The 27,892-nt window shown below is 42.4% G+C and overlaps 1 protein-coding gene across 2 annotated transcripts in view; it reads left to right on the forward strand.

Moving 5' to 3' along the window:
• Positions 1 to 27,582, forward strand: part of znf438 (zinc finger protein 438) — a 38,471-nt gene extending 10,889 nt beyond the window's left edge. The window contains exons 2-5 of one of the 2 annotated variants that reach the window (XM_055037354.1): positions 11,553 to 11,648; positions 12,566 to 12,733; positions 22,154 to 23,895; positions 23,991 to 27,582. In XM_055037354.1, coding sequence (XP_054893329.1) covers positions 22,181 to 23,895; positions 23,991 to 24,582 — 2,307 coding nt within the window. In that variant the 5' untranslated portion in view covers positions 11,553 to 11,648; positions 12,566 to 12,733; positions 22,154 to 22,180 and the 3' untranslated portion in view covers positions 24,583 to 27,582. The remainder of the gene's footprint in view (positions 1 to 11,552; positions 11,649 to 12,565; positions 12,734 to 22,153; positions 23,896 to 23,990) is intronic. The other variant, XM_055037353.1, reaches the window with a different exon arrangement.
• Positions 27,583 to 27,892: the final 310 nt, after the last annotated feature.

A 27,892-nucleotide genomic window follows, 5' to 3' on the forward strand; every position in this document is an offset into this window, starting at 1 on the left:
TCTTCAACTAATTAAGGAAGCAATTAAGATTCAAATCTTTGCTTAGAGGAGGACACAGAGTCTGTGCTTTCAAATAGGCAAAGTAAAAATCCTCCCAATCCTCATGAAAGAGGCAAATTTAAAGAATTCACATCCTTTACTTTTAGTGATGTGTGCTGTGAGTTCACACAGGATGTCTGTGATGAAGAGCAGGGCAGCATTACTGTGTGAAGCTGTGTTTCTATTACAAATAAGCACAAGACTTTGTATTCTGCTAAAGTCAAAGACAAACAATTTTCCAATTGTGGTGTTTCCATCAATAAATGCAATTACAATCACACATGTCTACATTTGTTCATGTGATAAGTCATTAAAACTCATGGCACTAATGTAAGCATGAGATATATAGGTAATCCAACACTGGAGGGACATGCCTTTTACAGAAGAGTTTTTATAGACTTTCACGTCTTGTTGAAGAGAAGTTTTTCTTTTGTAACCGTCTGAAATTAGCAGTGTAAGAATCCTATCTTAATCGCTGCCTTTTAGGTTACAGTACAACGTCATCACATTAGCCAAATCACTTCCTCTTTGTTCCCCTCTCATTCTGGAAGGGGTTACTCTCCATGTTTCCTGTGTAATTCCCAGTGCACCAGCAACATTCTGATTGCCTTCTTGATGTTAAACATTCCCAGGCTCCTATAACCTTTCAGCTCGCCTCCTCCATCCAAGACCCGTCCCAGGTGAACAAGTGGGCGAATCGCCCTTTTTAAGGATAAAATCTTCATTTTTTTTCCTCTTTACTCACGGGGGCAGGGGGGTGTTGGGAGAAAAGGGTACCGGAGGAGCACGGAGCTGTGCTATGTATGGGAAAGTATTCCTTCGTTGCATTCCATTTAGTTGTTGTAAGACTGTGGGAAAGCATATTTTCCCAACCATGGTTCACTTAGGATTGTGTTTTCTTGTGAGTGGAGCTGAAGGTTGGGTTGTGAAAAAGCATAGTGTCTGTGTCTTCCTGGCGAATGCGTCTCCTACCCGGTCACGTACCTCTCCATCTCTCTGACATCTGATCGACGGCTGACTTATATTCTCCGGGCTGAGTCAGCGCAGGGTCCACGGCGCTCGTAAAGCAGGCGGGGGCCCAGGTTGCGCTGCCGTATCTGTGTGGAAGGCTGGGTTGTGGATGTGACCCCGGAGCAGAGCCGGGACCCACGCGGGCTATATTTAGCCCGGCGATGATCATGCTAATTGCCCTCCCAGGCCTAATCATTTCCAGGCTCTGCAGCTCACAAACGACTGGAGGGGAGGCCAAACGCCCACTAACCTCGTGTTACGGGGCCGTCGGCATCAATGGGGCTGTCAGAGCGTGCCGCAGACAAGACAAATTAGCACATTACGCTTCCTCCTCATATATTCCCAGATATCCTCTAAGCGGATTGGACTGAAGCGTCCAGCATTTGTGTCTACCTCGTTGTATTAATGGAATATTTTGTGCTGCTAATGTAAAATGTCTTGGCAGCGTCTTCTGTGAGTGACATTGCAAGGCAGAAGCCTCTCTTATGACTAATAAATCCCTCCCACAGCCATCTTTGCTCCTCAGCGAACAGAAAGCACCACCACCTCCACCCTCACGAGTCCGTCCAACCACCCGCTGCATCCATTCCTGTTTGATTCAACTTGCTCTGCTTCCTCTGTGGTTCCTGTCCTAAGATGTGAGAGGGTTGAACAGGTTGGTTTGTGCCCACTTCACAAGCTTCCTTCCTCAGTTGATTCCCCAAAGGCTCCGTGGGAGAGATACTCATGATGTCACACTATGATGACACTGATGGATGGCACATTTACAGCCTGGATTCCACCAGTTGCTTTGAACTTGGAAATAATAGGGAAAAAAAATCACAGCGAGGAAAAGATATGCTACAAAATCTGAGTAGAGCTGGCTTCATTCTCCTAACTACTGGTGATGATTTCGGCTCAAATTCAAGCCCATGAACAGATTCTCCATTGAGCTCCATCACATTTGGAGGCAAACCGTCTGCTGCCAAAGACGCTCATTGTGGTTGTAAATTCAAGCTAGCTGGGATTATCTGTTTCTCCTTCACAGTTTAACTCTTGAAGCCACTTAAGCTGTAAAAACAAATCCAACACACCAGGTTTGACATAAGTTACGCGTTAGACCTTAGGACGAACGTTCAGGTTATTCTCTGAACCTGAGAGAAATATCAACAAGTGATTCAACCGCCATGTGTGGGTTTAAGCAGATTATAAAGTAGCTGACTCAAGGGAGTTCAGTGAAAATCTCCCATTTGTATCTTAAAAGCAGCGGGCTGCTCCGTCACAAGGTGAACTCTGGGCCAGAGAGGAAAGAGGAGAAAGAAAAAGTGAACTGTGTTTGTCAGCTTTTTAAACCCTGAAATTGATTCTTTCTCTCTGCTCTTCATTCCACTGACAGCCTAATCCCTTTCTCCTGTTTCTTTCTGTTATAAATAGAGGTTGCTTTTTTTTTTCTTTTTGCCTGCGCAACACTTTGTTCTGCTTCTCAAAATTAGCCCTCATGATGAGTCTGCTCTCTCAACAATCAATTGGCTATGCTGCGTCCCTCCAGAAAGGTTACCTGTGGCAACTAACTCCGGTTTCGCTTCTCCTGCCAGTTCTTATTCTGCTAATTAAATAAATGGATCTGTCTGGAGAGACGGCTATAAAAACTGTCGAAAATTCTGACGCTGGATTGTTGCTCAATTTCAAGGCATTTGTCAAAGGGAGAGAAAGTGGCGTGCATGGATGAGGGGTTAGCGTCAAGCCTCGGGGCTAGTTTAATAATATTAGTAGATATTTGCTTATTTATGAGGCTCTAAGTGATTCATGCTCAGCTCAGGCGATCCATCACAGTGGAGCTGGTTAGGTGTAGCGTGCTGCAGGGACACGGCTCGGAAATGCAGTGTTGATCATCAAGTTTGCTCGTGATCAGTTGCTCAGAACAGGAAGCTGCTGGACAAATGTGGTGATTCGGCTACTTTGACTATTTTCCAGTGTGCGAGTTTCAGTGAACGTCGGCTGTTTTTTGTTGTAGCAGGTTGGCCTGATTTCGCCTCCCACCTTCCTCATGCTGTAGCACTTGCTAACAAGCTCAGCATGCCTGGAATGCACAAGATCAACTGCGTGCGACCACATCTGAAGGTAGAAGTGTTAATAGCTGCTTAGAAAGTCATAAAGCAGAAAGTGGTGCAGTGAACTTCGGAAGTCTTTCGACTACCTCACCAGTTGCAGTAACCTAGTTTTACTGTGAAATGCTCAGGTCATCTATAGATGGCTGAACCCTCCTTCAAACTTTAGGATGTTAACTTTTAAGAACAAACAATCTCTGATTTCCCAGCTGTTGACGCTTTAATATGTTTAGGTAAGACTTCCGTGTATTACTCATCTGTGTGCAACTCAAAGTGTCACAATGATTACCTCTCAAGAGAGAATATCAGAATATTGACGTCATTCGCTGAGTAATCTTAAATCGAGCTACATCAGCCTTTGTGGAAGTACAGCCATTTTTAATATACCTGAGAGGTTTCCTTCTGTTTCTGAGTCACCCAGCTTGTGCTGGAAGTGCTTGTTGGGGAATCAAATACATGCTTGCAGACATTATTGAAACATTACAAGGAAATATGGATTTTCATTTCATTTATCCCATGTTTTCAATGAGGTTAGAGCAGCACAATATGTTAATCTCAGTCTTGAATAGAGTTTCATATATAAAAGACTGTTGGACACAACATTGTGTTGAGTATAACATTTCATCTGAAGTGCATTAAATTATTGCTTGCCAATCATATACCGTTAGCCTCCAATTTTTGCAGGGATTGTGTACCACAGCTGCTAAATTGCTCATCTAATACTTGAGACCCTCTCTAAAAACACTTATAACTGCCAATTTTAATAGTTTAAATGCCAAATATACATTAATATGCATTACCACAGCCACTGAAAAAAATCTTAGCACTGTGGCAGAATCTCAACATCTACAGTCTTCCTTATATCCACTGTTGGTTGCATAACATTAATAAATGATACTAAACATTTAAAAGGCATGATTAAATGTAAGCATCAATTGGTGTGTAACTGTAAAGTTGCACTGCTTAAGAAATTGTTGTGGCAGTCAATGCCACAAAAAATGTGAAGAAATTTTAAAGCCCATATAATCCATCCCTACTACAAGCCACACCAGACTGGAAACACTACAACGGCCAGAGTTTTGGGTAGGGATGCAAGCAGTTAGTCAATAACTTGCGGGGATACTCCGACAGAGCCAACTCGCCAATTGATTAGAAAAATTATAGTCTCCATCCAGTCTTCTAGTTTCTCCTAATGCTATTCCATTGGTTTCTTTGTCTGTTCAAAAAAGTCTCACCAAATAGATGCTTAAAGTCTCCAAACACTCGCCATCCTACATCCTTCAGTTAGTAACACTGTGGTGTTTGGTTGAACCACTCTGGTAGACCACACCCTTGTGGTCCTTGATGACCCAGTAATCGCTTTACAGCATTCAACGCTTCTCACAACATTGTTTTGGTGTTCACTGGTAAATGAAAGGAGCCATCAACACGGTCTCTCCTGTGAGTTAATGGTGATTCCACCCCTAGACATCCAGTGAACAATAATCTTGCGGCGTCAACTTTTCAGCCCAACTCGGCACGCTTGGAACCCTGGTGAAGTAGGTGCTAAATGTGGGCTGGTACTACGTGTTCTCCTTTACAATGGAGAAGTTGAGTCAGGCTGAGTTGGTACCAGTGGAAAAAGGTAATAATGCCGTAATACATTTTGGTGATATTTTTTTTCAGTTTTTCATATCAGAAGTAGATGTATATTAAATGATTAACAAACTATTAAGCTATTTCTTTGTGACCACATTAGCTTAAGCCGTCTCATCTTTATTTTATAGTCTGAACTCAACTTAATCTTCTGAATCCTCTTTTTAATGTGCGGATTTAGTTTCCTCTGCCTGCAGGAAGTAATCTCCAACATGTATCTCTGCTTTTGGATAATAATAAAGAGAAATGAAATGCATGTATTTTTATCACACGATCTTTTTTGTTTTCTTTTGTTCTGGCAAGCCGGCAGGTTTACTGTGCGTTGCCAAGATGAGGGGTCTCTGGTTGCCCTGATAGCATTTGTTCCCTTTAGGCCCCCCAGCTTGATGTGGATAAGAACACCAGCCTCATCCAGAGTCAGATCTCTGGCCAGTTTGAAATGAGCCCATGTTTCAGCAGCCAGGACCTGGTTTGGATATAAAGATCCACTTGCGTTTGATTGGACGAGGGCCTCATCGGATGCGTAATATAGCTTTTGATAGCAGAGTGCGTCGTTCCTTCTCGTGTGAGTCTGACTTTCTTCTGGCACACATCGGCCGCCTGGATGTACCCTCAGAGAATGAGCCCACCTTTCTGTTCTCCCCCCCACCGTTTCTTTCCTTTCTCCTCCTCTTCCCTCAGATTTATCTTTCTTCTCCTCCGTCTCCCCTCCCCGACACCTCGTCAGATCCGTGGGGTTAGATCTTTATCGCTTTTCTGCAAGTCCTGCGAGGGGAACCTTGAGGGTCTCAGTGGGATCAATTTAAAAGGGAAGTGCTTGTCTCTTCCTCCTCTCCTTGGTCCTCTCGGCTGATTGGGTCCGCTCGCCAGGAACTCACAGGCTTTTGATCTCAACCACCCCCGTCACCGCCTCCACCCCTGCTCAAAGTTTTTGTTGGAGCTCGGCTCTTGAAGAAAAAAAAAAGAAAGAAAATCTGTTCCACTTTCTGAGAAATCTGGGCCCCTTTCCCTTTTTTCTCTTCACCTGTGTTGAGCGGAGGCGCCGTTTTGTAAACCCACTGGGTGGTACTAACAACCCATGGCGTGATTGACTTCGCTTTGAAGATGCAAGAGCGATCTATCTCTCCAGGTAAAGGTAGACTGAGGAGGACCTATGCTCCTCAGGCGGCTCTCTTGAACAACTAGTGGGAAGTTGCTGGAAGCGGCAATGTATTATTCACTCTGTGTGGGGAACGGCCGTCTCTGTTACAAAGAGAAGAAAAAGTACAAGGTGGGGCCTGCGAGCGTTCCCATGCTGCGCCGCATTGAAGTCGTTCCTCTCCTTGCAGAACTTGAACAGTGACCCTGTAGCCAAGGGGTACCTTCAACTACAAAATCATCCAGGTTGTGCCTGTCCAACTTTCTTAGACAAATCTAGCAAGAATTCCTTTCATAAGAACAGGTTTCATCTTAGTGGCTTCTTGCAGTCATTTCTTTCGGTTTTCTCAAAATAGCTTTCCAAGGCAATAAAGTCTTGATAGCTCAACAAAACGAATGAAATTACACATTCTGCGTTTCAGTCCTGTTGTGGCAAAAACCTCTTGAATTGTACTCTTCTTAACTGTATTTATGAAAGGTGTGCTACTTTGTACTCCCGACCGGTACCTTATTTACAGCAAAAACATCACATTAATCCCACTATACTGGGGTCATTGTCTTCATATTGAAATGTTTATATTTTCCATGTTTAGATTCAGTTTCATTTATGTCTGAAAAATGTTTACTCAGTAAAACTTCAAATCCTGAAAATTGATAATGGAAAAAAAAAAGAAATTAAAATTAAATTTTGGGCCTTGACATTAGACAGCTCTAATTTAACTTTAGCTTACTTGTCTTTGTAAAGGAAGACATTTTGTAGAGCTAGACTGGAAAGTAATCATGTTGTCCAAGCTTAAGTGAAGAGTTCTTCTGAAATTTTAAGGTTAGAGCAGCTTGTAGTCAATTTGCTAACTTCTAGTTCTTCTAGACCTTGGATGTTTTTCTAACACAATGGTGCAGAAGCCCCGCTGCTCTGCTGGGAGGTATACACTTTAGTGTAGGTGTGCAGCTTTATGCTTGTTGACCCGGTAAGAACCTTGAACAGTCTGAGATACACAGGTTGTTTTTTTCATTGCATTTTAGGGGTGAATGTTGAAGGAACTGAACAGAAATTAAACTTCAGTCAAAGGGAACTCATTTCTTTCTACTTAACTCTGCTTTTTAGTAAAATTATCACATTCAGATAATTTTTCTAAAAATTATCTGACCTGTAATATAATGATTATTAGACATCAGTGGACATGTCATTGTTCTGTTGTGCTGTCAAAGGAAGCATCTTGGTTGACTTGAGTTCAGAAATGACTCTCCACAGGGATCTTCCTATTTTATAAATAATAAAACTGTGCTATTAATAGCGAAAACTTAGAAAGAGTTGTGCAATACTTCCAGCCTTGTTTAGTTTTCACTTCCACAAGTGAAATTTCCTCTATAATGTACCTCCTTGTGACAAAGGTGGCTGGCAGAGGTCGGGTTAGGGCAGCAAAAGGTCTCCATCTGGGTCTGTCACCCTCCCGCTCCTTGTCCTCCCCCCCTCCTCTGTCTCCTGCAAGGTCACCAGAGGTCACCCCAAAGTTTTTCTTGTCCTTCCTCACTGACCTCTCAACTCTTAGGAGGGGTGAGGGGCTCTTGAACACCCGTCAAGAGCCCGGATTAAAATTCCAGGTAAACTTAACCAAACTGGGCTTCATGTTTCTCCTGCCTTGGTCGGACTGCATAGAGAGCGAACCTAAAAGTTTTAAGAGTGCTTAACTTTCAGTTTCTTCTGTAGAAAAAGCACTCTGAATTTCCAGGGCCTTTGGGTCCCTCAATGATGACATCATTTGTGTGCTTGTGCACTAATTGAGGTTTAATGCTAGAGTAGAGTAAGCAGGGCTGTAATTTTCCTGCCCTGGCCTGGAATAGAGACGAGAGCTTTTCATGTGGTCCAGGCTAATTTGGGCTGCAGTGCTGCAACTGTGGAACACCTCATACTTTAGTCCCTCACAGGCTGCCAAGAAATAAAAGAAATATGGAAAATCAGCCTGTTTATAAGGTAATGTCAAAGACTTGGCACTAGCTGCACTTCTACTGACTTAAAACGGTGAGGTTGAAGTCCATAAACCCCAAATTGGACTTAAGACGGGTTGACACTTGTTCAAAAAAACAAAAATATACCAATAGAAGAGTTAAAAACTATATTAATTATAGAGTTTAGCTGTGCTAACAAAGCTTTTAAATACAGTTCAAACAACAGATAATGAGCTGTATTTATCAATTAATTTTGCCTAGTTTGTACAAGGAAATATTTACGTAATGACATTTTGTGTGAATGTCTTTGAAACCTACATTGATGTTTGTTCTTTCACCAATACAAACACTCATATCCATAACCAGACCATTAGACCTCTGACTGTTCTTTATACCGCCATGTCAGACCTTGTGTCAACATCAGGTCTGTTTGAAGTGGAAAGCCTTAATCATGTGTAATCACCAACATCTCTAAGTTGTGACTAACTGCAAAGGGGAGGACTAGTGGGAGGGTAGGGGTACACCTTCAAAACCTGCAGGGACACTCAGTAGGATAGTTTTAGGTGAAACTAAAACTTCATTAAACAAAAGAGTCTTGAGTGTTGACAAAATCAACTTCCTCCACACTGACGAACAGAGAAGTCCCACACCCAGGAGCTCTGGTCGGTTTTGGGTATAAATTTGTAAATTGGTCGACCAGAGATGGGTATGTAAACAATGTGATTTACTGGCAGGTCTGGAACCAGCGTCAGAAGCCTGTGTGAGGGCAACATGAGCCTGTGTGAGGGCAACATGAGCCAAGGGATGTGTTACAGATGGTTACCAGAGCATCCAGAAGTCAGTCAAAACACTCACTGAAGGTCTCCAGTCCATTCATTGTCTTTGTTCATCACCTTATTTGCCCCTGTGAAGATAGTGTGTATTGCTTAATATGTAAATTATGTAGTCTGAACTTTTTTTTTTCCTCAGATGTGCTTGTTGCACCATTTAATTTTCTTTGCAGTTTTAACCATCTGCCACTGGATGGCTATTTGTTGTTTTGTCACAAGCATGGTGTGAATCTCTGGGGTGACAGGGGAGGGGAAGTTTATCAATTAATTTAAATAAAAAACAGTTTTTCATCGCCAGTCACGTCATAAACAATCAGATGATTCTACTGGTGGTAAAGAACATGAAGACATCAGGAAGTGGTAGAAGAATGATGATGAGACATGTTTATTAACTTATCGCGTGAACAAACTTATTCACGGGTAATTTTAATTGCATTTCTTATTTAATGGAAATGCAGCAATTGCAGAATTGTGTTTTTGTTTCTACATTGATGGCATACCGGCAAAGATTTACCCATATTGTTAAAAAACAGCAACTGATTAACTCTCGCATATATTATTACAGTCACTAACCAAAATAAGCAGCAAATGTCATTGTGAGTTGAGTACCTTCACCCCTGTAGCCTACAGTATCGGTTGTATCTTTTTTTTGTAGAAAGTCTCTGCTGACTAACCTTTAGCTCCTGAATGCCCTCAAACACACACCGATCCTGTTGTAGCACTCAGGGCCTGGCTGGGCTTTGCTTGGGCCAAAGCGTGTTAACTCCCAATTGAGGCAGTAGAAACTGGTAATGAATCCTGTCAGGGTTGACATAATAACCTGCTCACCACTGGTCCCTGCAGTCGGACTCTTTCTGGGGTCGTCTCTGTTCTTCCTAATGAAGTCAACAGTCAGGATTAGTTTGGGGTTCACGGTAACACTGTATGGCCTCAAAGTTAAAGTATGTAAGATTATCTTTACTTTTTATGCTGTCATATAAAAGCAGACTTATTCTACTTTGAAGTCTGCTTTTTTTTTTTTCACCGTCATGGAGTATTATAAGTTAAGCTTTCTTTGAGGGCAGTTTAGGTGGGATGTGTGAATGCGCACTACGATAATTATGCTGGAATGAGACTTTCTGTTCTCCTTAAGTATGTGTAAAAATGCATCTTTTTTCTTTTTAGCCATGCCATAAGACGGATCTGGCATAAACTGCTGTGCTGTGTTCTACATTTAACTAGGAGGCTAATATTTGTTAAGTTAAGCAGTAGTTGAGCGTTTTTTGTTTTTTTTCCCCCATTCGTTCCCATCGTGTCTCGTTATTATCAGCATGTTTAAAGCGGATGACTTGCTGTGTCGCACTTGAATTTGTGGATCTAAAAAAAAATAAATAAATCACCCTGTCACAGTCGTGCATCACATGGCCTGAGCTTCTATTTCTCAATAATTCATCCAGACAACTAGAATGATTGTTCTATGAATATGCACTAAAAATTCCTTTCCTGTGCTCTTTCTCTTTAGGTTTGTACAATTTCTGTGTGTATTTGAGTGTGTGTGTGCATGCGAACAAATACACAGCTGTGTGTACGCAGCTCTTTTCCGCCAGAAACAAAGGAGGTGTCAGGGTGAATTAGCCCCATCCCCACACACACGCACACGCACACACACACACGTAACTGAACGCCAAGAGGGCTTAGGGATGCACCACAGGTTCTGCTGAGTCGCGCATGAGCCGCGGTGTCTGCCTCTTCGTCTCCGCTCCCCCCTCTTCCTCCTCCACTCCTGAGTTGCTCTAACAAGGTTGTTGGAAGAGGATAAGGCGTGTTAAATGAATAATTTACACAGAAGAGCGCTCCTTATTTATTTAATACGGCTGAATGTGACTGAGTGGGCAGCATGCGTCCCCAACTGCAGAGACGCTGTTGGCTAAACGAGCTCTCACTCAGCTTAATGGAGGGCCGAGGCGACAGGCATTTAGAGCGAGTAAGGGGCTGCAACGGAGAGTTTGTTCTGTGCATCTCTGAGCGTTTGCATTCTTAAAACGGGCCACGCAGAGCTGAGCTAGTCTGTTAAAGCACAGCTGCTGTTGTAACACATTGTACAGCAGACACAATTTGTAATTCTTTACATTTTTGTCTGATTTTTTTCTTTTAAAGAAACATTTTAAGTTAATCCATCAGTGTTTTTTCTTCTTTTTGCATCAGATTGGTATCAGCAAATACTGAACCTCAGATATCGGTGTAGGAAGTGGAAACAAGTGGATCGGTGCATCTCTATTTAGACCCTCTCCCCAATCTGAAAATGCTTCTGAAATGTATGATATAGCTTAATGCCTTTACAATAGAGGCTATGATATTTTTTTTGTCCTAATATTTGAGACTCTAAAGCTGTCAGGACTTCAGTTGTGAAAAATGGAAGAACACCTTTAAAATTCAGGGATTTTACCTCTTTAAATATATATTTGTTTAATAAGTTATTACTTGAAGGAGTCTGGTTTGTGGTTTTGTTTACACGAGGTTAGATTTATTTTAGAACCTAGTAAGGGAGAGACATAAAAAAAGCAAATTAAAATCCTTATACTCACCCTTCAAATAATGAACCTCAGCTAGTTTCTTTAGTGCAACGTAACAGTTTGATTAAAAATGAAAGTGAACAGTATTTGTTCGCGAGGCTTTCACTGTTTCCTGTTTTAGCTAAATAAGATGTACATTGATAAGATGTATATATCTATTGTACTTCACAACTGTGTTTTTGCTCACTGCATTTTATTTTAGTTTAAACCTGTTTTGCAATAGAGGTCCAGGGCTTCACTCTGGTGCTATTGTTTTTTTCATTCTTATTATGATTTTTAACAACTGTTGCTAACGTTGTTTTGTATGTTGCCAGGGGGAGTGTGGTGAGTGGGGTACAGGACCACTACCAGGGCACCACCCAGAGAGGAGGGCAGGCGCAGCAGCTGAGGAAGGAAGAGTCTTTCAACTGGTAAATGCTTTGCTTAATATGCTTGGAGTTGTTCATCTTACCTATATTGCTTGTATGAATCGTCTATGTTTTCCTGTGAGCCTGAAACATGACATGTCAATGTCCGTATGATCTACACGTGCCGTTGTATAAAATGTATGCATAAGATTTTCATTCCCAGTAGAAATTAAGAGAATCTTGTGATCATCATCTTGAAATAGTCCTTCCCATTCTGTCTCTGCCATCTTCCTGCTGTGGACAGAGGCAGCCCCTCTCAGCAGGAGCCATCTTTTGCCACAGCTTCTGTGTGTTCCCCAAGAGAATAAAGTCCCACAGCTCACATTGACCTCATTATAAAAATAGCTTGTCTATCCAGCAATCCCAGTTTCCTTTTTCTCCTCAGCCTTGGATATGGACTGATCCATCCTACCTGCTGCTCCCTTGTCTCTCTATCAGTGTTTTCATCAGACTTAACATGAGATTAAAACTTATGCAAGTGCTTGTAATAGTAAAATTTCTCCTAACCCTGCCATGCCCAATCTGGCCTTAATCTGTGATGCCTTTTAATCATGAAGACCTCTGTGCTACAATTCAGATTGTTTGTTTGATCTGTTCCCATTGTCTCCTGGTTAAGGAGCTAGTGTTATTCTTTTTTCTTTTTGAAAATGGAAGCTAACCGTTTCTGTCATATTAAGCAGCGTTCATGTCTGTTTAATTTAACAATGGCTTCAGTGGTTGTTCTTATTCACAGCTGGCTTCTATTGTTCCAGATTCCATTGGCTATCGTTTAAATGACTCACCAAAGACGACAAAGCAGAGTGCTTGGTTATAGAATTTAGCAAAGAATGAGAAAAGTTGGCCAAAAACGTGAGGCTACTTGATTTGTTCAAAGTTAACATTGTTAGTGATGCTGCCCAAAAATGCAACATTTCTTCCAGTTTCAGCTGGTGTGTCTCGCTTTCACATTCCACTTTGTCAAATGAACCAAATCTTCTGAGCAACCTGTTTCCCTTCTTGACTGTGATGGCGCTGCACCAAGAACTCGCGCAAAGGAAAAGCACAACCTCTGAAGAAGACGCTGAGAGCAACATCCTTCTTCACAAAATGTAAACAAAAGAATTGTGTCAACTTTTAGTGCTTTTAGGATTTCATTTTCATCTTCGGCAAAAAGCCATGAGGCATTTCTCCCGCTATGCTTCCGCTTTTTTTGGTTTTGGTAGCATTTACCCAGAATGCCCTGCATTTTAGTCTACTTCCTACTTTTGGAGTGGTTTCCAGTCCACTTGCGTTCATATATGTATTCAAACCACACCAGAGTTCACTTAAACCAAACTAAGACCTTGGTTTGTAGGCTGACCAGAGTTTGCTTGTTTTGGTCCACATCAGAGTTCAGCTATGCATTCACACCTCCCCAAACAAAGCAGACTTTCTAGAGGAACAAACTGGAGTTCCATTAAAGCAGACTGAACAGGGCTAGTCTGAATATACCCTGAAATAGTTTAAACCATTATCTTCTTTTCATGAACTGAATGTTGTCGTACTCCTGTTAGCTGAAAGTTTTGCTATACGTCTACTCATTTGGGCAGTGGGCTTCACAGGCAACACTCATGGTAGAAAAGATTGAACGTTTCCATTCACATCTGACAAAATACCAAAAGGATTTTAAAAATGAAAACCACAATTTTTTGTGTGTTTTGTAACACATCCCCAATTTCAAGAACTATTTAGAGAACCAAGCAAACACATTTGCTCCTTAAGCTGTCTTTAAATATTTATCTTGCACGGTGTTGTCAAAGTTACCAGCAAGTGTGAGCAGGCTTGTTTGTTCCCATCTTTCCTCTGTCTCATCTGCTTCTCCAGCACCTAATTCAACTGTAGGAGGTCATTTCCTGTTCATTGGGAACAAACTAGGTTGCATTGACCTGCTTTTAGATGCCCGCGCTTCACCTTAACAGGAGAAGAACTGTTGGATTCATCTGCATAATTGTTTGATCTTGACAGAGCCGGCAACATTAAGAACGTTTTCACAGTGTTCGGTAACAGTATGGTGCTCCATGTGTTCTGAAGTTTGGGGTGAGACCAGGACCACTCTTGCCTGTCCTTCACCGCTCGGTTGCTTTGTGTGCATCTGTGTTCCCTTGCCCTCTTGGGGGCAACATTCCCCTCACCTCCACCCCATCTTATCTCATCTCTTCTCCTCCCCACCTTTGCTGTTTATCCGTCTCAGGGCTCGTCACGTCCCTGAACCTGCTCTAATTAGCATCCCACACAACATTGTTTATTTACCCAGGTACCTTCAGACGTGGAGGGAGGTGAGAATGAAAGAGTTGAGGGGGAAAAAAATGGAGAGGGAGAAAGCTGGAAGGAGAGAGGGCTGGGAACAGGAAGAGAGGGAGAAACTGTGTAGACAATCAAAGAGCTGTGAGACTCCCTCATTCCGGATGAAGGGTGTAATGACGGTTAGAAAGACATGATGCTCAGAGTCGAGAAAGTGAGAGACGGATAAGTTTCCCGCCTCCCCTTTGCCTTTTCCAGCGTTTCATCTGAGACGCATAGTGCCTAAAATTAGCAATTTGGCAGCTTCCTTCCTTTCTTCTTCCCTTCCTTCCGGGGGAGCCATTAACGTTCTTCCATTACATCGAGAAGTCTTTAAGGTGGGACTGGGAGTGTAGGTGTTTTCTTAGAGTTCCAGTTGGAGTCAGAGCAAAATCCACCTAAGAGTTTATGTGTAGGAGAAAAAAAAAAAAAAACGCTCTCGAGCTTAACATTAAACAATGACAATTCTCTCTGTAGTTCCCTAGAGTCCAAAAGCCATCCTTTCCGAGCTGATGGATGCCAGTGACTGTTTCTCAATCTGTGCTTGAATTTCTTTATTTTATTCTTCCCAAAGTGAAATTAAATGTTGTAGTAACTCATCCATCCATCCATCCATTTTCTAACATCCTTGTCCCTAGTGGGTTTGGGAGGGGTGCTGGTGCCCATCTTTAGCTTACGTTCCGGGCGAGAGGCGGGGTACACCCTGGTAGAAGCCTCTTACCAAAGACACTGTTGGTGGAAGACAGTCTAATGAGTGTCATGACACGCCAACAGCTCAAGATCAAGGCAACAGAGATGATATTCCACAGTAACACATTCTGGAAGACATCAGTTTTTGGCCAGCTCTGCTAATCTTTCTCATTTGCTTTCGCTGCTCCTCTCTGATGGTTAGAGGAGTAGGAAATGCAACTCTTGTCCATTAGGATTGATGGAAGAGATGTTTCTGCTCTGCAGCATAGTTCTAGAATTCAAGTGAGTCTTGATTCTGCAAGTTCAATCAGGCTCAGCATTTCAGATCTGGAGGCTGGTTTACATTGGATCAGGTTAGTGATAGCTGTTTTCTTTCTAATAAATAAAACTATCATTTGAGAACTACATTTAGAATAGAGTTTGTTTGATCTACAAGGCATTTTAAGTGTCAAAACAGCAGAATGAACAAACATCTTCTCACCTCTGGATATTGACAATAGAACTTTTCCATTCTCTGGCGTTTTATACTGTGGTATTTAGGTAGACATCAAATATTTTCTAATTACGTCAATATTGAGTTTGCCTTTTGAAATATAAAACAAGATACGTCCCATTTCTATGGTGTCTGGTTTTGTCTCTGCCTACATTTTCCTTCAAACTGAGGTTATTATTTTGTGATTCATTACCTTCAAAATCTTTTTTGTTTTCTAATTCCCCTGTTTTTTTCAGTCTTGTGAATTATCTCCTTCCGCTTTTGACATCCTACCCAACCTGGGAACAGTCCATTTGTTTTTGTTCATTTTATTTTTCTGTGACATCAGACGGGATGGACCTGTCGTCATATCCTGCTTTTCCTGTTCCACAAAGGACTAAATGACAGCCTGCCCATCCATGAGTTTAGTATTTCTCAGAGGCATTCTCCGTGATGCACTTTCAGGTTGATAGTTTGAATTCAGGGTGCACAAATTGCAGTTTTCTGACCAATCCAATATAACAGCTTCCTGATGTCTGCTCACTTTAACTTCTTGGAATTTCTTCTTCCTTTCTCCTTCCCTCCCTCTCTTCTATTTTGTGCTGTGACTCTTTAGTGCTTTTTGACCTATTCAGTGGAGTCCAAATGTCACCGTCAAGGGAAAGGTCACGTAAAGGTTTAGCAGCGCGCTAAGTCTGAATGGCTATTACAGTCCTGGCTGCCTGAGGGCGTGGTAGTTGGTGGGGGTTGGGGGCAAGTTGACACTTGAGACCTTGAACACACACCTCTCCATGCTTACACACATTCGAACACACTCCTGTCACGTCCGCTCCAGTTCAACGCCACTCAGCTCCGAGCCAGCAGACATGTCACGTTGGCGCACGCGACTCTGCCTGCATTCGCTCGGATGATTGGGAACGTTACAGCTTCCCCCGGAATGACACATGCCCTCAACACGCCTCCCGTTGGACGCCGGGTCAGAGGTCATCAGTCGTCACAGGTTTATAGCATCCTGCCTGCAAATGGCAAGGTCCAATTTGACATCGGTGCCAGTGCATCCGCTTCAAAATGTGTCGGCTTGGCGTTTTCTTTTCTGCCTAAAAATACTTGTCGCAATAAATGTGAAGATAAGTGCAATCGTTTTCCCGTTTCTGTATCCTGGCCTGGTCCCATTTTTGTGTTTCTGTATGAAAAATCGCAGGTCAGCTGTGGGATTTCTGTATTGATTAATCAGCCTCCTCATGCAGGGGGGAGCAGCTGGATTCTAATTGGAATGGATTTCTCCACTGCATTGATTTGCTCAGGTGACAGTAGATGACATACAGCGGTGTTTGTTTGTGTGTGTACCTGGTTTTTGTTGCCTCTTTAGGACATTTTCTGGTATAATCTCCTAGAATATCATACATTTATGGTGACCAATAGAGAGATGCAATTTTTGGATTAGTATTACACATGAATAGTTGTCTGGATTAGGAGAGAAATGCAAATTTGTGTGTGGCCATGAGGGATTTTTGTTCTTCCTCCAAATACCATATGGTGCTCTAATGTCCTTCTTGGAACACCTTTTGCTGCTTGTTGTTGGGTGAAAAGGTAAAATGGAGCAGCTGGATGTTACTGAATCGCCTGGCATTGATGTGTGTGCGGGTGTGTGTGTGTGTGTCTTTTAACTCATTCAGGGGCCCAGGGATGAAACCAGGACCTCTGCAAAACACTGATTTCATTTTCCCCATGACTGCTTTTAGATCCACACCCTGCACTGCTACACGAAACACACACACCCGACCTTCCTTATACTTCTATCAAACTGAGGACTTTGTAATGATTTTCATTTATTTTAGTAACTACTTTTATGCCTAGCCTTGGCATTTTTACCCAAAAATGCCGAGCGAGGCCACCTTGGCCTAGATGGGTATATAACTTTGTGATATATTCATAAGATTTGGATATACCCACACCTTATCTTTAATTCACACCACACCTCTAAACCTAACTAGTAGAACACATTAGACGTGAGAAAAAATTTAGGACAATCTCCTCACTGCCACAAATGGCCTCCCTTTGTCAGTGAAAATGATGAAAGTAGTCCTCTAAATGTGCTATATACATTTAGTGTGTGTGTATATACACACACACACACACACAGAGGTATGGTTTTCTGTTTTTGCTAGGAATTTTCATTGACTTCCATTTATTTCTACAGCCTGACTCTTACCCTATACCTAACCGTTATCTCTACATGAAAAGCCCTAAATCTAACCTAAGCTTAATTCACACCTTAGTCCTACACCTAACCTCTAAAATAGATGATCCTCTTCCTCGTATTACTCATCTGGGCTCTCTTTCCTAATCTGACATTCTGCTTCTACGTGTTTGGGTATTTGTTTGAGGGAAGAGTAGGAGGGTGGTAAAAGATGGCCGCTGGACATGGCTTCTCACAGCTGGCTGGTCCCAACCCCTCCTCCCCCCACCCACCCACCCCTTCCTTCCACTTCCCCCCTGAGCTTCCCTCTTATCTAGCCCAGATCCTGGCCTTTCATCTGGGATAGAACCTGGGGGCCGCTTGGCTTCTGCTGGGGTTTTCAGCTCTTTCTCCTGCATACACACCAATACACTCCATTCCAGACCCCCTTCCTACCCCAGCTCTATCTGGGAGTCCCAGATGAGCTTTGCTCTCACCTACATGGAAGATAACAAGCCCTACACGACCGTGCTTTCTCTTCGCTTGGTTTTCCTCAATACACTTCTGATCAGTCTTTTCAAATCTGCAGCACAAAAAGGCAGAGAAGCTATGGTTTTTGTCTTCCACCGTTTAACACAGGAATTACTTTTAAGCTTAAACTCTATTTTTTGTTGCTGTGTATTTGGGTCCTGGCTGCTTTCAGGATAAACAGAGGCAGAAGTAAATAGTTTGACCCTGCAAATTGAGTATTAGTTAGACGAAGTGGAAAGTGAATTCATCATGGACCCAAAAGGAGTCCTCTGCATGCTGTAAAATCTCAGAGAGGCTCGTTCAGCCGCACTAAATTGCATTACCAGCTAACAATTGGGCCATTGTTTTAACTGATCAGCCCATTAGGCAAGGCTTGTCCAACTCTTCATGTGACCCAGGCCCAGGTTGAAATTGGCGTTTTTGTCCATTTACGATATCCCATTCCATTCTATATCCAGGTGGATCCCTGGTCTGCCCTCCTGCTCAACCCTGACCCGTTTCCAGCCTAAACAGATCGTCACCTCTCACCCCGCTGCCTTTACCTGATAATATGTCTCTCTGGATCAGCCCTCACATTTCTCCTTCAGTAACCCTCTCCCTGGCTCCGACCTCTGACCTCGGGCATAACAGAGCATTTGGCGTTTCGAATCGAGCAGCAGATTGAGTAGCATCTGTGACCTCTCTGTGCAATTTTCTCCTAGCCATGCCATGTTATTATTTTTATTAGATGAAGCTTCTCAAATCTACGCGACATTTTAAGCTTGTACAATGAAATGGCTAATTTGATCCAAAAGGTTCTATGAAACAGTTGAATTAAGCTCATGGAAAATTTCCTAGTTTGTTCTGTGTTTTTGGCACATGGTACATTCCTTAATTGGTGGTAAATCGAATTGACTGGATATGATTTGGTGAGCACACAGACGTGTCTCTGTTGATCTTCGAGGTCAAACTGTGTTGAGGAATGTGTGCTGGCCAGGTTTACGGAACGTCTCCAAACATCTCAAAGTGTTGTAAACAGACAGCGGTCAGTTGATTTACCTTTGAGGTCTGGAATTGAAGAGAAGAACCAGCCATCCAGCCTGGGTAGGAAGGCAAACGTAAAAGGAAACATCTTTCTTATTGTGTCATTATAAACTTGGTCGTATTTTCACTACCTTTACATCAGCAATGAGAGCAAACTCTTGTCTGTCAATCCTCTTGCCTCATGTCTCTCCTTTGGTTAACCACAAGATGGAGAAACTTATTAAAATTCTCATTAGGCTAATGGAAGCGCATAATAAGAAGAGCAACCCACATTATCAGTCAAAGTCTAAACAGAGTAGACATAATGGTTGCCTAGTGCCCAGACTGCCTGTTTTTAAAATGTAATACTGCTTGATGATTGATCCGTTCAGGGAAGTGAACAACTTGATGGAGCCTGAAGGCAGTGCGGTCACCGGCTGCATCAGCACACTTCCTGAGATTCTGTTGGAAGAAAGTAAAGGTTATTCCAGAAAATGTCTCTTCATACCAGGCCTGAGATGTCTTCAGGCCATCAAGGTGGGATCTTGATGACCTGGTTCTCTGAAACAACTGAAGTAGTACTTGATGTTCTGTTCATCAAGTACATCAAAATTGGTTTCTGGAAGTTGAATGTCTTCTGTGTTAACAATCACATCTGCAAAATTCTGACCAATCACTATGTCAAGTAGTCATTGGAAATGACATGAGATACCTAAGGACAATTTAGAGACCCCAGTTAAACTAAAAGTCATGTTTTTGGACTGTACCTAAACCAACCTCACTAGTCAAAGTCAAATGCTCCCATCACTGAAATCAGGACCAGACTCCAGCAGCACCACTGACAAATATTTCTTACTTGAGTGTTTGTTTGAAGTTAGAAATTTACCACACACAAATGGTAAATTGTGCTATATCTATCAAGATTAAGATTTAGATAATTTCATGTAGGAAAGTTCCAAGTTATACCCCCTAAACTGTACCATCTCTCCTTCAGTGAATTGAGACAGATTTATTGAAGTTGAATTTTCTTCCAAGAGCCAAAAGTGACAAAAGTACTACGATCCTCCTGACTACTTCTCCAGCTGTTCATACACACCTTATTTTTCCATTCCTTAATGTCCAGCGGTTTAAATTAACATTGGAGTGTTATTCAACATGCATGGCCTTTGCCCATCATCCTTCTTTCTATACTTGCATAAAACGCCCAGAGAAACACACATCCTGTGGTTTTTATTCCATTCCGTGTTCAGCCAAAGTCACAGTCAAACTAGAATTAACTGTCCGCACAGACGAGGAATATCTCCAGTTTTATGGAGTCGTAATGCGGTAGGGTACTGTATAAATAATCTGCCAGCACAGAAATACTTCCAGCTGTTAAACAATATGCCTGAGCGGTTTTTCTTTTCTTCTCATTCTTTTGAGTGAAAAGAATCCCTTTTATTTATTGAGGAATGATTGCTAGAATGTTTGCCTTTAGTAACACCTCCAGATTGTTGCTCCTTTTGCTGATTATTGTTTCAGAGCGCAGTTTGAACTTTGGCAGGACCACATGTTGCGATTGAACATTGGCTCAAAATGTGAAATTCAAACCTTTGCCATTTTTTTTGACAATTAGGCCCTTTGAAGTTTACCTCTGTAATCTTCTCCTTCTTTTGATACGACGACGCTGTGTTGATACAATCGTCGGGAATTTCTCTCTTGTTTTTATAGCCATACCTGTGGCTTTTGATTGATGGATGAAAACTATACGGTCGATTGAGATAATAAAGACTTGTGTAAAACCTCACTTTGAGGTTACTGTTTCCCTACGGAGTTCAGCCGTATTCTGTATCACCGCTGTCAGAATGGCAGAACGGTGTGGAACGGCCTCACCCGCATTGCAAAAGCATGAAATGCTATTAGTGAACAAGGTAGGATAAAATAAATTCTAGAGATTTTGTGAAACATCCTCGTTGCCTTCGGCCAGGTTGTAGAATTGGTCAGTGGAGGGGGTGATGAAGAGGGAAGCCCCTCTTCATCTCCTAAAGATTCTGCCACTGGGCAGCGTTCACGCACTGGCTGATTGTTCCAGGAAGTGGGGGGGACAAGAAGCCCCCTGCAGATCCTCAGCATGTACTGTGGCAGCACACTGAGAACATATCAAAGGGGGCAGTCTGTCCTTAGCCTGGGGCAGAGAGGCTGTGCTGTGTGGGACCAGAGAGCCATGAACAATAGAATAGCTTGTCACACTTGTGAAAATCCATGGATTTATTTATTTGACGATGTATTTTATTGCTTTGTCTTGTTTGCTTTTCAGCATAATCGGACCATATAGTATTGGAAAAAGTGACATATATACATTAAAAACATTGTTGTATGACAACAACATTCTGCAGCAATGTCCATTATTTTTGATCTTTATCTTTGAGCGAAGTGATTTCAGTTTGAATGACAGAGCATTGTTGGATGAAGATGCACTAACCCGAGTGGCCAGTTTTGGTCTCCTCATACCAGTATTTACCTAAATCTGATGTCACTTTTAAAAACTTTAATATAAAAAGGTACAGTTAGGCCCAAAATTAGTCATAGTCCTTGCAAATATAGGTTTAAACTGATCTTCTGACTGAAAGTCATATTATTGTGGCCATTCAGGGTAACTAGGATGAGTCTGTCAGAGAATCTGTGAAGGATTTTCTGTCTAGAAAGATGATGTTGAAGCAGGTGTCCAATCTCAAACTTTGGATCTCATCACCAAAGAAAAATTGTGAAAAGAAAACAGTGGAAATTCTAAGAAGTGTTTGATTGATGTGCAGAAAATAGACTTTTCAGTTGAGTATAGAAACTGGTGCAAATATGTCATATTTTAATTAAATGCCATTATGCTTTTTTTAAAAAATATAATTCTCCTTTTACATACTTCAGTCTTTTAAGAGTCAAATGTCTCATTTACTATCAGATACCAACTTCTTTATTGAATATTACAGCAACATTAGTGTAATAATGAACCCAAGGCATGGCTCAATATGTCATAGCATCTAGCTTCTTCTGTTGCTTAAACATCCCACTAAAGTTAGACACTTCCTTCAGAAACGGCTTCCACTCTGAAGAGTGTGGTCATTTCTACTGCCTTTAGCACTTGGGTATTCACAAATTAGAAAATCCTGAATTTTTTTAGTTTCCCACCCTAACTGGCCAAAAACATTGGCTGAAAACCTGTTGTCTTGCTAGCTGCTGTTTTGATGCATTTCTAATATTTATGTTAATGTGAAAAGATGGTGTTGATGTTTTCAAGTGTTGTCCAGAATTTGGCAGTATTGCTAATGTAAGAAATGATTTTCTTTTTTCTATGCATTTCAGTTGGTTGCAAGTGATCCATCCCATCAGATGAAGAGCCTTCAGTTCCGGAGCATTGCTCCCAAGGCCCCAGCTGTGGTGCCGTCAACCTCCCCTTTGGCCCCATCCTGCCAGCCTCTATCAGCTCTACCTGAGGCGACTACTGCCTCTAGCCCCAAGTCCATCCTCGTACCCACACAAAACTATGCACTGATGCAAATAGCAGGTCAAGATGGAACATTCTCCCTGGTTGCACTCCCACCTTCTGTCTCCTCTCAGACGCCTCAGCACCAAACCCAGTCAATCCAGAAAAACCTCAAGTTACCCATACCCAGATACCCATCAGCGAGAAGCAAGAAGAGCTCAGAAAAGGTCAAATCACCGATTGCCGTAAGTACAAAAGCAGCTTTCAATGTTCCTGTACTGCCTCAGACCAAGTCAGTGGGGAGTGGAACATCTGCAAAGCTAAAGCTAGAAGAGAATAAGCACACAAGGGAAACCACAAAAGAATCTTTAGAAAAAGTATTTCTGATTGACCCAGCCTCTTCTGACATCTCTGTCACTGCTGTGTTACCAGAGAAAGCTCTCCTCTGTCCTGGTTCTAAGTTAGAGCAAACGGCAGATGGCAGTGAGCGAACTGCTTCAGCAAGCCTCGTTCAGAACCTCCACTACCCTTCTGCAGCGTCCTCAAACTCTACAAGCAACCCCCCCGAGGAAACTAAGACCACAGTGGGGTTGTGCCAAACTAAATCGACTGCTGCTCAGCCTCAGGGCAGTATCACTGTCCTGTCACCAGCCATCTTCAGTAAAGCAGTTCAGATTATTCCTTCACCACCTAAGGGTAAGCTGCCCATTCTGCCTTATGCTAAGATAAAGAGCTCTCTGATACCATCTACAAAGCTCAGCAGTTTGTCCCCAGAGAGAAAAAGTTTCTGTGGACAGACAGGAGTCTTCACTTCTGGAGATACTATGTCCAAGAACACGGAGAATGCCGATGTCTTGCGGCAAAACCCGGTGCTGAACTCCAAACCCTCACTGGTTCCTGTTACTCTTCAGAAGCCACCTGGCAAGAAAAGAGGAAGGAAGAGAAAGACAATGGAAGACATCTTGGCTTTTGAAGCCAGAAAGAAGAGATCTTTGTCTTTCTTTCGTAAAAGGGTCCCTGAAAAACCTCCAGCAGTAATTCCAGGCTTCAAACAAAAAGAAGTTGATATTTCCAAGAAGTACAGAACTATCCGACCCAAGCCCATGTTGGTTATGGAGACGGTTCCACAACTGGTGAGCTTGCCTACAGTAGCTCCGGATGGCCAAGAACAGGAGCTCTTACTTGGTCACCAACTATCCACGTCTGCTACAACCAAGACTTTGGACTGTTCCCCACAAACGGCTCCGGTGACCCTTCACCTGAGAGCCGGTTCCAACCCAAAAGTGTTCATCGGCAGCCGTCCGCTCCACCGCTGCTCAATCTGCAACCGCTGTTTCCAGTTCAAGCACCACCTCCAGAACCACATGAACACTCACACAAATAATCGGCCCTACATCTGCCCCCTGTGCCGCAAAGCATATGCTCACAGAGGTAGCCTGAGCACTCACATGAAGCTTCATCACTCTGAAGTACGGCCGCGCCGATCTCTGTGTTGTGAGTTCTGCGACAAGGTCTTTGGATATGTGGGCGTGTATTTCCGTCACCTGAGGGAGGTCCACAGGGTTGTACTGACCGTGGAGCCCTCAATCAGTCGTCATGAGGATGATGTGTCTTTGGAGGGGTAAGGTCACTCTTTGATAGCCATTGAACATGTGCTAAGCTTCTTGACCTTTTAGTTTGAAGCATATTGGTTGTATTTTCTCCTTTTCTCCCCAGAATTGTCTCTCCGGAGCCGTCGGACGAACAAGATCGGGAAGACCCTGTAGAGCTGCAGATCAAATGCGGCCGGTGTCAAGCTACCACTCCCACCTTTGCTGACATGAAGATGCATTTGCTGTATGTACATGAGGAGGAAGTCCACATCCGTGCCCATGACGGTGTGGCCCAACGTGTCGGCCGCGAGGTCGAGAACGAGCTGGTAAAGCATGCCGCTCACTACTGGCGCCAGCTGAATGAGAAGCGCAACCTGGTGAAGTGCGGCAGCTGCGACGAGGAATTCTTTTCCTTCTCCAAACTTAAGAAGCACATCATGTCCCTCCACCGTGTTAGGGACGGGGACGGCGACGAAACGAGATCGACCTCTCCTGAGAACGCCAGCGACTTGGGGGTTCTGGCAGCAGGGGCGGCCTTTAACTGTGTGCTTTGCAGTAAGGTGCTGGACACTAAGGAGTTGATTATGGAGCACTGGAGAAGTCACCATCACTGTGAGCAGCCGGTCCTGCTGTGGGACGCCCTGAGCTCCTACTCTGGGCAAGAAGAAGGGGAGGTGGACGGAGACTTAGACACTCCTTCTCCAAGCCCACATTAAGCGGCTGAATGGGCGAGGCCCTTACCGTAGCTCCTCCTCATACTCGCTCAGTCCCAACAATCAGCAGCACAGGGATGGAGAGGTTCTCTTAGGTCTTTTGAACTCTAGTTTGGTCTTTCACAATGTTAGACAAGAGATAAGAAATGAAAGGGTCTGATGTTCCAAGTCGTAAGAGATTCTCTCACCAATTCACTTATAGAAACACAATCATTTTTATTTTTCTGTTTGCACTGTTCTGTTCTATGAGTTTGGGGGTATTTAAGATACTGTTTAAAATATTTTTTCTGCGTTTTATTTAAATGTTGTTGTGACTAATATTTAATCCAACTGACACAACTGTTAACTAATTAAGGGTCTTTTCACCCTTTAACTGATCTAACCATGCAGATTATTGGTTCATTTTGTGCTGGAGTTCTCCTCATTTTGTTTTGTCACCCGACATCTGCTGAGTGGTGATTAGAGGAAAACTGGCTGCATCAGTGGTCCTTTGTTAGCTCTGTTAGCATCCTGACCCATTGTCACAGGTCATAGTTTTGATAAATGATGTCTCCTGGAAAAGTTTTGAGCACAACCAACACAGTGTGTTTAAAAAGTCTGCATGGTTAGATAAAACTTGGAGGAAGTGACTAGGTAAAGATCCCATGACTGCAGGACATCGTCTACTTATTGTGCTGGCTGACGGTTTTCTCCATTGGCTTTTGGTCATCAAAGATGAAAAGAAATGAGTGTTTGTACAATCCTCCGATGTAACATTTTTCACGGAGTCGACAGACGACATCTGTCATCGAGCTCTGTGTTTTGAATGGCCCTGTTTCTAGTAAGACCCATGAAGGAAAGATTTTTGTAACCAGCACCAAGTGACATCCTCGTGGCCTTTAAAGAAACTTAAAAAAGAAAAGCAGAACGTGTTCATGAGGCTAATCGTTACTATGACTCCCTTTAGGCTTGTTTCAGTCGATTAATGCCTGTGTGTGCGTGTGTGTGTGTGTGTATTCTGTGATATGCCAGGGTCTATTCAAAGTAGTGATTGTAGAAGTGAATACTGTTCGCTGATTTTAGTAAATACGCAATGGATTGCCTAGCTGTTGTTGCCAGCTCTTGTATGCACCTGTGGAGTTTTGTGCGCCCAGACTGAGTAGATTTAATAGAAACTGTCGTTAAATCCAGAAGAATATGCTATTTTGTACTTTAGGTTACTACAGAGAATATTTATGCTTGTGGTTGGTGATTACAGAACCAGCACTGACACATTTTTGTTTTGTTCGTCGCATTATATTTGGGGGAACGATTGTTGTTTTTTTTCTTCCCCAAGGGTTAGCTTGGATTTAATGAAGTGAGTCTTTGGGAGTCGTCAGTAATGCTTCCCCAGGCTGCAGCAGGAGGATGTGGTATGGATTTGTGGAAAAATGAAGGGCCAGTAGCGTCACAGTAGGAAAATATTGAGTAAAAACACCACAGAGACATACATGGTGTCAAAATATGAAACAAGAATATTTAACCTGATCTAATTGCTTTTTTGTAAAACAAAGAAGCACTATTTATTCCTTCTGCTGCTACAGACTTATAAAGAATATTAGTGGGGCTAGAAAAAATGTTTTAGGAGTGTTCCAATTACAATTTCCTGGCTATTGACCAATCTTTAATTCTTGCTTATCTAAAAAGTTGTTAAATACAGCCACAAAGTGGTTCATTGCCAATAGTGGGGTGAGTATTGTTAGATGAATAAGCTTGGTTTGTCAATCTCCCAAAATTAAGAAAATTTGGGCCAAATTATCGGTGAGTCTCCAGTTTATTTATTACATCATATGTAGCTTGAATCAAGCTACTATGTGGAATAAACACTCATAATTAAATTTTGATTTTCAAGTTCTTGCTGAGCTTTGCTTTTGGTTCTCTCTCTATGAGTAGATATTAACTGATTGAATTTGTGGCTGCAGGCTGTTTTAAAGACATGTTGCTCAGAACGAGCGAACCGTACTTTTGCACCTGGACCTTCGGTTTCATGAGCAGATGAATAGTTAAATTACTATATTTTTGTCTTTCTTATAAGCAAGGTAAAACGTTTAGCAGCCAGATGATGAATAAACCACTACAACAGGTGAGAGAAGGAATTCTGAAACTTTATGAAAACTTCTGTATACCTTAATCCCAACAACAAATTTATGGCTAAGTGTTTGAAGGTTATCAGCTTATCTGGCTTGTTGTGTCCCACAGATATAAATATTTCACTAGTGCATCTGACTATCTGTTATAGATCGGGTATCTATTACTGCAAACTTCATAAAATCTCACTTCAAAAAACCCAAACTATCCTTTCAATGTCCCGTTTCATGGTTGGGTTGGCATTATTACATAATATGTAGCTCTGTTACCATATGTCTGTTTATGTTTCATACAAAAAGTAGTTCCCAGGGTCAAGTGAATGTACCTGAATGTTTAAAAAAAAAATTACCAAAAGTAAATATATATAAAAATATATGCTATATAGACATTATTCTATAGATAGAATACCTTGATATTTATATTAAGAAGAAAATATCTATATTTACAGTCACTAGTGAATCGGCTGCTTTGTTCTGTCCACATGGAAGAGTGCAGGTGCAGATATGATTACGACAAAAGCCATGCAGAGCGGTCTTTGTGTCTGGGCCGAGGCCAAAGCACCGATGGGGGTCGGCTACAGTAAGCTCCACTGTGGGGGTCATCGGTGAGTTGTCCTTTATATTTTATTTTTCTCAAGCCCTTAAACATCAGGCAGGAAGTGACAGAGTTCAGGGTCAGTCTCTTCGTTCCTCAGCAACAGGAGGAACACGCGCCACTGTCGGCACGCGCTTGGTAATGGAAAAACTCACCTTTCATTCACTTTAATGCTGATGCTCACCCGGGTAAATAAAAAACGAAACTAAACAAAGGAAGGAAAAAAGACTGAAAATGTTTTGTGCTTGTGACTGTTTGTGTACCTGAAGAACCTGATGTGAGAATAAAGTTGTTCGTTGATGATGTTGTGTTGTTCTCTTTGTGTTGTTCAGGAACAGACTTTCGCCGGTTGGCATGTTTTTCTTCTCCTTTAGCGCCGCTAAGTTATCAGAGGCCCCTAGTGCACTTCATAATTCTGTTTTGTGAAAACAGAAGCAGTCATCTCTGATGGTTGTTGGTTCAGATGAGGTAAGTGACAAGTTACAGTAGCCCAAAATACAGCGCCTTTAAACCGCAGTTGAACAGCCTAGCAGTGGTTCCCAGGGTTTACTCAACATGCAACCCAAACAGAGTCGGACTCTGCTGCCAACAGCTGGCTGGTTGTTGAGTCACA

The sequence above is a fragment of the Poeciliopsis prolifica genome, unplaced genomic scaffold, assembly GCF_027474105.1.
Source record: "Poeciliopsis prolifica strain line A6 unplaced genomic scaffold, Auburn_PproV2 SCAFFOLD012, whole genome shotgun sequence".
Taxonomy (NCBI): Eukaryota; Metazoa; Chordata; class Actinopteri; order Cyprinodontiformes; family Poeciliidae; genus Poeciliopsis; species Poeciliopsis prolifica.